The 10795-nt window shown below is 35.1% G+C and overlaps 1 protein-coding gene across 3 annotated transcripts; it reads right to left on the reverse strand.

The window, feature by feature from the left end:
- Window positions 1–667: 667 nt before the first annotated feature.
- LOC311085074 (uncharacterized protein) lies at window positions 668–6852 on the reverse strand. Of its 3 annotated transcripts, XR_014606722.1 has the most exons (5): window positions 6772–6852; window positions 6450–6655; window positions 4190–4230; window positions 2721–3044; window positions 1312–2511 (listed from the first exon to the last, which is right to left on the reverse strand). XR_014606722.1 is itself a non-coding variant. In XM_084117490.1 (4 exons), the coding sequence occupies exons 1-4, from the start codon at window positions 5150–5152 to the stop codon at window positions 2276–2278; spliced, it is 612 nt and encodes a 203-aa protein (XP_083973616.1). In that variant the 5' UTR covers window positions 5153–5308; the 3' UTR covers window positions 668–2275. The 3 variants fall into 3 exon arrangements, 1 of the variants encoding a protein (XP_083973616.1); XR_014606721.1 differs by lacking the exons at window positions 6450–6655; window positions 6772–6852 and adding an exon at window positions 4366–4628 and having other exon boundaries at window positions 668–2511; XM_084117490.1 differs by lacking the exons at window positions 6450–6655; window positions 6772–6852 and adding an exon at window positions 5142–5308 and having other exon boundaries at window positions 668–2511.
- Between the last annotated feature and the right edge of the window lie 3943 nt (window positions 6853–10795).

Consider the following 10795-nt stretch of genomic DNA (forward strand, 5'->3'; position numbering starts at 1 on the left):
TCACTCCTTGTCCTGTCCATGTTTTGCCCCCTCGTGGTTTTGTTTTCCCTGTTTTTTGTCCATAAATAAACTGTCCAGCATCCTGTCTGCGCTTGGGTTCATCCTCAAATTCATGACACATGTTTGTCATACACACACATGAAGAGTTCAATGTGTTTATGATGTTCTGGTGCTGAGATCCGGCTCGGGCTCTTAGAGGCCATTAAAGCCTCATGGACCCTCAAAGAGCCCCAGTGCACTGCCTCAAAACACACCAACAGTTAATGTCTTTACAAAGTTTTACAGACATTTTTAATTCTTGCATGCTTGGTTTGTCTTGACCATTGAAACTTTTCCATATATAATTAAACAAATACTACAAAATAAAGGTTAAGGTCGATGTCTTCATGGCCAAAGCAAGACATCATATTCTGTAGAGAATACACTGCAGTTTCCTCTTCTGCCTCCAATAGGCTGATAGTGATAGTTCTCCACAATCTAAACCAGTTGAACAACTCTGATACTTTTCATAATACACCTTTAAATAGACTGTATATTCAGTGTCTACAAAGTGTAGGTTGGTTATGAGGAAACATTTATTTGGAATTCTACATTTAATAGAGAATCCTTGTTTTTCCTAGTAGAAACCATGTAAGGGAAGTGTATACCTATTTTTTTCTTTCTTTTTGGTTGAGAAAATGTTTAGTTTTATTAAAATATCCAATGTAAACAACCAAATAAATATCCAAAAACTTCAACAGATGAAAAAGAGAAAAAACAGAAACTCATCAGGGAAAGTTACAGCTCTGTTCTCGTACTCCGGGTCCAGACGCTAAATAATTAGCCTTAATTATACTATACACAATCATGTCATTATTGTCTCTCCCCCAGTGTACATCAGTGTCTTGAAGTTTCAGATCATGTTCAGTGGAAGAACACGGCAGGAGAACAGAACCACCAATAACAGCCTCTACTGTTTCCTGCAGAGACACTGAAACGAGAAACTGTCCAAACACAAGACTGACATTACTTCATGTGGCCTGAATTTGACTATTAAATGAGTCGTTCATTCACCTTTGCTTATCAGCACTGCAAACACACAGATGAAAGTCAAAGTTTGATTCCCACACAGACGGGATAAGATGTCCTTTAGGTTAAATGATCTCATGTTTTGTAAATGATAATAGTGATCATTAGATTTAAATAGAAACATGATCTGTCCTGTTTATAAGCTATTTTAACTATAGTGAGATCTGGAGCACTAGCTGGTGTTTAACAGGTTTTACTAGTGAGGACATTTTTTGAATAGTGAAGGACATTCTGGACGTCATAAACAGTAGCAGTCTTTATTTCAGCTGTTTCACTTTCATCAAAACAATTTATTGGGTCTTGATCATAATGAGATCATGCAAATACAATGAATCTATGCTCCTTGTTTCCTCTGTTTATACCTGAGAATATGTTAAACACTTCACAGTTGCTGCAAATAAAGCAATATTTTCAAGATTAATGTTTACATAATTGTTAAGACAGCAATATTGACAGACTCACTTGTCTTAACTTCAGCCAAAAATGTACATTTTTAAGATCTCATTCTGTTATACAGTAAGAATGCAGTGCATAAGGCAAGAATATAACAGTACAAAACAGTCTTTTACATCAGAAAACTGTAAAAACTAAATATAACTTACAACGTGGAAAGATAAGGCAAAGTTATGTATAGCACACTTTATACAATGGCAAGTAAAAGCACTTTCCTTAAAACTGATAATCATAAAGTCTACAAAATATAAATATAGTCATTAAGGCAAGAATATGTAACGTTTGGTCCTTTAGCAGTTGCAGAATAAAATACTTGTGGAGGAACATTAAGTTCTGGGAAATACAAGAGTTGTGAGTCGCTTCACTTTTATACACAGATTAATCTGATGGTTTGAGGTGCAGCGCTTTTGATCAAATTTGTAAATTTTTACTTTTAATACATACATGCATCTAAATTTTTAAAGTCATAATTTCGTAGTCATAATTAACATTTTATGTCAGAATTTCAACTTTTTTATCTTATATTTATGATCTACCAAAACATGATTGTTTTTTTCTTATGAGCAGGAAATGTTCCTACATTGTGATCCCAAGGTTACAGGCGACATTAAACTCTCACACTCCTAAAAATAAATTAATAAGTAAATAATGAAAGACAGATATTTAAGAAAATATATCTATTGAGCAGGTACCTTATATTCTGCTGTTGTTTTGACTCGTCATGTACCAAATGCTTTATCATTATTATCAGCTATTACTGATTCATGTGTTCAACCTCATGAGTGTCTGAACTCATGTCGTGTCTGTCTGCCCTACGACTGCTTGAGTTCTTTCTTATCTGCCAAGCTACAATGAAACCTATCACTATAACTATAACTACAGATGCAATGCCAACCCAGAGCCAAGGCGATGATGTTTCCACACTGTCTGGTTCTGTTTCTCCTTGGTTTTCTTGTTCAGTCGATATGGTTTCTTTTTCTGCTTTTGATTCTGCAACAAAACAAAGTATAACAGGAAACTTTACCTCACAGTGATAAAGATAAGAGACCAGTCTATAATTTATATACAGAAACATTCAGACTGAAACATCACTAGTGAACATCAAATAAGGGATCAACTTCTTGCAGTATTTAGATTTTAAAGCAAACAACTTTTATTATATTAAAAACGTTATGCACAATTCCACCAGTTTCACACACCGTTGATGATCAGCTGTACAGTAGGTTGTTCAGATGACTGTGTGATGAAGCAGCTGTATTTTCCTGCATCAGTGTGAGTGAGATCTGTGAGTTTGATGGAGAAGTTTCCTCTCTCATACTCCTCTGGAAAAGTTTCGGCTCTGTTCTTGTACTGATGGTCTTGTTCTGATACTGTCTCTTCACCCTTGACTATATCACACACAATCTTGCCATTGTGTCTCCAGTGTACATGAATTTCTTGAAGTTTATGATCATGTTCAGTGGAAGAACACGGCAGGAGAACAGAACCACCAATAACAGCCTCTACTGTTTCCTGCAGAGACACTGAAACAACACAAACTGTTTTTGACCATATTCACGGTTACTTCCTGGTTTTCAATAAGCCAGCTTTGGTATTTCCAGTGAACTGTTAGTTATCATTCGGTTCTTCAACACAAAACCATCAATGGTTGACTTTTTATATTTTTAATGCAGTTATTACACGTTTGCAAACACAAGTTTTGTTGATTGCAATAAAGACTTGAATCTAATGGGAACGTTGTAATAAGAAACACAGTGTGTGTAATTGGACACACACGCAACATTTTTCCAGTACTTCAAATGTTATTTTCAATGTGATAACCAAAAACATTATTTGTTCATCCTTCTGAGAATGTCTCCATTTGTAAAACCGAATGTTTCAAGATGTAGGAAATCCAACATTTGATAGAAAACACTTTCATTTAATAATAAAAAGACATTAATAACCACTTTAACAGGAGATGGGGGAGAGGAGTGTTTATTGGGTCAAATTAACCATTTCCTGTAATATTTTTTTTAAATTAATATTAAACATGATAAAAATCACTAGGTTTAATAATAAACTGTAATGGTGAATTATGACGTACTCACAAAGTCTCATAAAAACAAAAAGTTTTCTTGTGAATAAATGACACAGAGTGAGCACTGCGCTCTCCCTTTATAACAGAAGCTGTCAGTCAGTTTAACGCAAGCTCACTGATTTCAGTGCACTTGTGAAAACTCCCATTGTATTCAATGAATCTAAATAAAGTGCACAATAAATATGTGTGTGTTACAGTGTTACAATAAATCTGTTACAGTGTGTAGATGTTTATTTTCACATTGTGAAAACTGATGGTTGAATTGAATTCTGCTGAGGAGGAACACGGCTTTTTATGTTGTCTTGCGTTTGAATAACTAAATTAATGCTAGGCCTGACTAATTAAGTGACTATAATCTGATTATGAACTAAGTATTACACTATTGATGCTGTTAAAGCTCAGGACAAGCATCAGGACATTGAAGATACCGACACACCAGCAAAATACATTTCACAGGAAGTTTTACAGCTGGATTATAATATTGCAGAAGTTCTTATAACATTCTGTGCAGATCGTCAATTGTAACTGTAACTTTAACAGTCAGTGGCAGTAATTCATCTTTCACATGTAGTTTGTTCAGATGCTTACCTTTGTTTATCAGCACCGCAAACACACAGATGAAGCCGCAACTGCAGAAACAGAAAACACAAGTTAATTTAACTTCCTTTGGTTCAACTTGAATAGTACGGTACAAACAGTTTGATTTCCACATAACACACATAATAAAGGTAAGATGGTAAGATAGGATTATAGGGTGTCCCTACCATACTGAGTTTTATTACTGATCACTGATGTCATCTCTAAATATGTTACAAACTGGCAGTAAATGTTTTTAAATGGGCAACTTTACCCTTCTGACCCTATTGGTAAAACCTTGAATTCACTACAAATCAAACCACTATCAACTAAAACTCCCTGCACACCAGTTCAAACAGCTAATGCTAACTGCTAACCACTGTGGTAGATTTTTCTCTATTTCTCACAAGCATTTCTCAGAGAATCTCTCCCAAGAAGAAGAATAATACCCACCCACATAGAATAATACATCAGGTTTTATAGGATAGGAGAATGGGCGAAAATGACATGAAACATCATTTGATTGGTTCTTCAAAGACAAACCCTTCTGTACTAGGTAAGAGCAAATTCTGTTGTTTCAAACTCATCTGTAAAGTTTCATTTCCCCTATTTGTTATTTATACACACACACACTTAAAGTGAACCAACGGATTGGTTTGAGTACATTTTGTTCAAATGTTAGATGTTAGAGTTATGATTAGTTTGATATAGTTTATTATTTTATTAATAAAAAAAATCCATCACACCACTTAATGCACACCATGCATATAATCTTTATATTCATCAATTAACCAATTCAATGTTTTAACAACACTTAAACGATTTCCTATTTAATTTGAGTTCAAATAAAGCATTTTACAACCAAAACACAGCAGGATCAACAAGCTAACGTTACATCAGGCCTCACTGCTGAGAAGTACATGTGTGTGCAAATATCGTTTCATTCTGCATTCAGCAAACATACCTGATTATCATGGTGGCCCAATATTATCAATATGTATTTAATTTGACTATAATGCATGAAAATACTTTTGAAATGAGGGTGAAATAGTAATGTTTACAACAGAAAGTATCGTAGCTCTACACTTCCGTATACTCCATGCGTTCTACGTCATGACATCAGACGTAAGTGACGTCATGACAGAAATCACGTGAACTGATCAGACATACGCAGATATTCGTTGAGTTTGAGTTTCATAAAAATAGCAATACAACATTATTACAACTTCTTTGTCAAGGATAACACAATAAAGTTGCATTAACTTATTTCCATTGTGGTCCTTGATTTTTTATTATTATTATTATTATTTATTTTTTATTATTTTTTTACGAGACATTTTCATGACAAACCATGCAGACACAAAAATAACTATCACAAAAAAACAAAAACACAAAATACACATATATCCAAATCTATAAAGCCATCCTATCTAAAAACAATTTCTTTACTCTTATACTAAAACTAACATTATCCATTAAAACCTTAATGTCCACTTATTCCACTGCGCACCTGTATATTCAAACGTCCTATTACCATACAAAGTCTTACACTTATATAGATTCAGATCCATTATACTTTGTCTAGTATAGTGTCCATGTCTTACATTAACCCGAGAGAAATAGGAGTTAAAATACACTGGGGCCCAATTATTAATAATTTTGTTGTATAATTTTTAGTTTCAGGAATGATAACCGTCTTTCAGGTCACCATCCAATCTGCTGAAAGTGTCCATTATCCACATGAGTAAAAGAATGATTTCCTAAAACTATAATTATTAACTAAAACTACTTGATTAACTAAAACTACTTTAGACCCAAAGAGAATAGATTCTGTTTTACCCAGATGTAATAAAAGCTTATTTTCAGAGAGCCTTCACCTTAACAAGCTCCTCATCTATAAATTATCCTGTATTATATGTGTCTCCTTATCTGCAACTAAAGCATCATCATCTGCGTATAAAGACATATTACACTCACACACCTCTTGGATATCATTTACATATAACAAAAATAAAAGAAGGCCAAGTACATCTCTAGTCATCTGTCTGTCTGCACTTTAATTCATCAATAAATAACATGACAAAAAGCTAGACAAAAGTTAGACACAATATTGTGCTAGTTTCACTGAAAAATCATCAAGTTTGATGTATAATAATAAAAATAAGCTGGTCTTTTCAGCAGGATGCTGTACTCGTCCTTCTGTCTGATGTGACGTTTGATCCAGTATTAGTGAAATGAACAGCAGTAAATGAGTAAATGTTGTCAGACTTACATGAGTATCTGAGTGAAGCTTCTTTCTTAAACTCCTCTGAGAAAACACTGTGTTCTGGATCCTGATCCTCAACTGAAACATTTCTCTGAATGACGTCTCATATATTCCTGCTGTCACTGAGTCTTTAATATACTGTCATGTCTTGACTTTAACACTGTAAGAGCAGGACAAGAACGCAGAGCTTCCAGCAACATCCTCATTCTGACCTACAGAGAAAAAAGAAAGAAAGAGAGAACTGAATTTAACAAGGAAATACAGTCTGGCTTTTAAAAATGGTTTTCAAAAATGAATTAACAAATGAATCTTCTACAACAGATATTACCTTTTTCTTTTTCATATCTGATCTCAGTCCAGAAAGATCTTCCTCACAGTTTCTCTCTCTTGTTTTCATCCTGACAGACTGAACAATCTCTGAGAGACTGAGGCTGATATTCTCTGATGAACTGATGGGAGGAGGAACAGACTGATGGGAGGAGGAACAGACTGATGGGAGGAGGAAGAGACTGATGGGAGGAGGAAGAGACTGATGGGAGGAGGAACAGACTGATGGGAGGAGGAACAGACTGATGGGAGGAGGAAGAGACTGATGGGAGGAGGAAGAGACTGATGGGAGGAGGAAGAGGCTGATGGGAGGAGGAAGAGACTGATGGGAGGAGGAAGAGACTGATGGGAGGAGGAAGAGACTGATGGGAGGAGGAAGAGGCTGATGGGAGGAGGAAGAGACTGATGGGAGGAGGAAGAGACTGATGGGAGGAGGAAGAGACTGATGGGAGGAGGAACAGACTGATGGGAGGAGGAACAGACTGATGGGAGGAGGAAGAGACTGATGGGAGGAGGAAGAGACTGATGGGAGGAGGAAGAGGCTGATGGGAGGAGGAAGAGACTGATGGGAGGAGGAAGAGACTGATGGGAGGAGGAAGAGACTGATGGGAGGAGGAAGAGGCTGATGGGAGGAGGAAGAGACTGATGGGAGGAGGAAGAGACTGATGGGAGGAGAAAGAGACTGATGGGAGGAGGAACAGACTGATGGGAGGAGAAACTAGAGTAGTTTTGTTTATTCATCTAAAGAGAGAGAAAGCAAAAGCTCACAGTCTTGCAATGAATTTGCCTTTCAAACTTTGTTTATAATCATACAGTATCAGCATGTAGGTTTGGTTGCGTGTTGCTTGTTTTAATTAAGTTGAACTTTTTTTAATTCATTGGCACACGTACATTACATTTGTTTAGCTGTATACATCTATTCTTTACATTAATAAAATGTTAATAGATTCAAGATTGGAGTGGCTTTATTGTAATGGTAAAAAGCTTTACATTGCCAAAGCATTGCTAACATTAAATTACATATTTACACAGTTTGATAAAATAATAACAATGAGACAGAACAGGCAAAAAGTACACAGATTTGTTTTGTTATGTAAATGTTATTTAGTATTGATGTTATTGTCCTCTTTTGTCATGGCCACCAGGTTTGCATTTCTCTTCTTTTGAAATATTCTTCAGCATTGTATGTATTAGCATTTTGTTTTGTTTGTATCACAGCATATTGTTTTGTATATTGTCTTAGTATGTGGACAAAATGTTTTTGATGCCTATAATCATCACACTGTTTCTGAAATACACACAGACATTCAGTTTGATTTCTTCAATAGTTTCCACAGGTTTGACCTGATGCCTTTATCTGATATATTTACTAGCAAGTGCTGCTTGATGTGAAACTCAAACCTAACTCAGCTCTTCACATCATGGCACACAACACAGGACTACAGTGTGTAATATGTTTCCTCTGCTATGGAAGCAGATTAGTCTCAAATATAATTCACGCAAAAAACATGATTCACAAATGCGTAGACAATTTCACATGCATGAAACCTAATTCACGTACACACAAAAAAAATACACGTGCGTGAAAAAAAATATATATTCACAAAAAGCAATTCACATGCGCAAAATAAAATTATATACTCATAAAATACATTTCACAAATGCAAAACATAATTCGTAGATATACAACTGTGCACAAAAACCTTTGAATGTTTAAAATGTACGAGTGTATCCTTGCATTTGAATGTGCAAATCGTCATTCACGTACGAATTGCCTTAGATATGTGTGTGTGTGTTTTTGAGACTTTCCTGGCAGCATAACACTGGTAACACAGAGCAGTCGTACTCTTTAGCTAATCAGATTTAAGCTTATCAATCGACCAATCAGTATCACGTGAGGGCGGGCCTACCTGCATGTTACATCATCAGCTTTCGACCAGTTCATGGCTGAGCAGAGGTAAGTGCAGTTAATCGTTCATTTCTGTGTTTAGAAGTTAGAGATCAGTTGAAGCAATAGTTTATTAACTGCTGTTTAGTCCACATGTGAATATAAACATTTATTTTTAGTATTGATGGATTTTCATGTCCTGTCCACCACACATTCAACTGATGATAATGTAGCCTATGTAATGACGTGCATATATAGGAGACATGTTTTGATCTGCATATATTATGTAGTTTTATTGTTTCAGATTTCCAAGACAGATGATGTATGAAGTTGCAGACAACCAGTACTGTGATCTTACCATTTCTACTGTAATTCTTTGAAAACAGTCATGTTGCAAGCCATCCATTTTGACAGTTGTTTCAACAAGTGGTTGAAAGTGATGCATTGTTACTGGATTAATTTGTCTCCTGCGGACTATATGTACACGCTTTAGGAATAAAGCCTTGCTATGCATGCATTATTAAATGTTCTTGTAAGAATTAAAAGATTCAGACATAGTCCAATCTGATGTACACATTTTATTAATTTGAAAGTTTCCGAATCCTTTGGGAATAAAATATATAAAATGACTTGATCATGATTAATGTTCCTGTTACATATGAAGATCATGAACTGACAGTCTAAACTGTGAAGCACAATATTCAGTACAGAGAAATATACATCTCTTCAGGAGTTGTGAGATCCAGTCAGAGTGTACTTTGCTTTTAAAGTATATAAATATAAGTGCAATACATCAAGTGAAAAGTTAAAAAATGAATTGTGTTCAGTCCGGTCATCAGTAGACCTCTCTGTTAGGACATATAAGATTTTGTCCTGATATTTAAAGTACTAAAACCCTATAGTACAAGAGGTGCAGACAGAGGATGTGGGAAATTAAGTGATTATATTTGAATAGAGTTTACTGAGTAATCTTAGTCGCATAATCTTAATTGCCTCTCTGTGATAAGTACCTTTGTCTTATCAGCATAAAATCAGATTTGCCTATTTTACTAGGCAAAGTAAAATTAATGCTTCACAATATTGTCCTGTGAGACGTTAAGATGACAATAAAAAACCTTATTTAAAAACCTTGACATTACAATACAGCATAAGGAAATGCATGTTGAATATATTGGTAACACTCTACAATAAGGTACAATAACTAAGTTAACATTAGTTCATGTATTAAATCACCATGAGCAATACATTTGTTGCTGTGTTTGTTAATCTTTGTTAACGTTAGTTAAAAATACAGCTGTTCATTGTTAGTTTACAGTGCATTTACTAATGTTAACAAGATTTTAATGAAGTATTAGTAAATGTTAACATTAACAAAAAATAATAAAGGCTGTTCACGTGCAGTTCATTATTAGTTCATGTTAACTAATGAAACGTTTTAATAAAGTGTTACCAATTAAGACATAAATACAAAAAAAAAAGTATAAAAGAGAATAAAGAAACAACATGAATTAAGATGTTCGTGACTGCTATCCAGATGTCACAGGTGAGTAATCCTGAAAAATGCAGGGAAACAAGTGTTAATAATAATTTAACATCATACACAAATGGCAAAAAACACTGGCTGCTCATTAAAATAGGTCTATTCACTATTTAAAGAACAATCTCGATGGGTATTGACCACAGATGATTGTTTTGCAATCATTAGCGTGATTGTAGCTGTGAGAGCTGTCTGTACCTTCAGCTAAAATACAACAAAACAAGCATCATTCTTCTTCATTTTTGACATATGGGACATCTGATTACAACAACACTTGCTTACATCAGTTAATAGTTCATAAACTATTGCTTCAACTGATCTCAAACTTCTTTAACTTCAGTTAACACAGAAATGAACGATTAACTGCACTTACCTCTGCTCAGCCATGAACTGGTCGAAAGCTGATGATGTAACATGCAGGTAGGCCCGCCCTCACGTGATACTGATTGGTCGATTGATAAGCTTAAATCTGATTAGCTAAAGAGTACGACTGCTCTGTGTTACGAGTGTTATGCTGCCAGGAAAGTCTCAAAAACACACACACACATATCTAAGGCGATTCGTACGTGAATGACGATTTGCACATTCAAATGCAAGGAT

This window comes from Abramis brama (assembly GCF_963993115.1).
Source record: "Abramis brama genome assembly, chromosome: 6".
NCBI classification, from domain to species: domain Eukaryota; kingdom Metazoa; phylum Chordata; class Actinopteri; order Cypriniformes; family Leuciscidae; genus Abramis; species Abramis brama.

What these genes read in the sequence shown, in the direction of transcription:
- LOC311085074 (XM_084117490.1), bottom strand. An exon ending in TGCGGTGCTGATAAACAAAG is followed by an intron (nt 3,045 to 4,189) that starts GTAAGCATCTGA and finishes GTGTTGTTTCAG; the next exon opens with TGTCTCTGCAGGAAACAGTA. An exon ending in TGTACAGCTGATCATCAACG is followed by an intron (nt 2,512 to 2,720) that starts GTGTGTGAAACT and finishes GTTTTGTTGCAG; the next exon opens with AATCAAAAGCAGAAAAAGAA.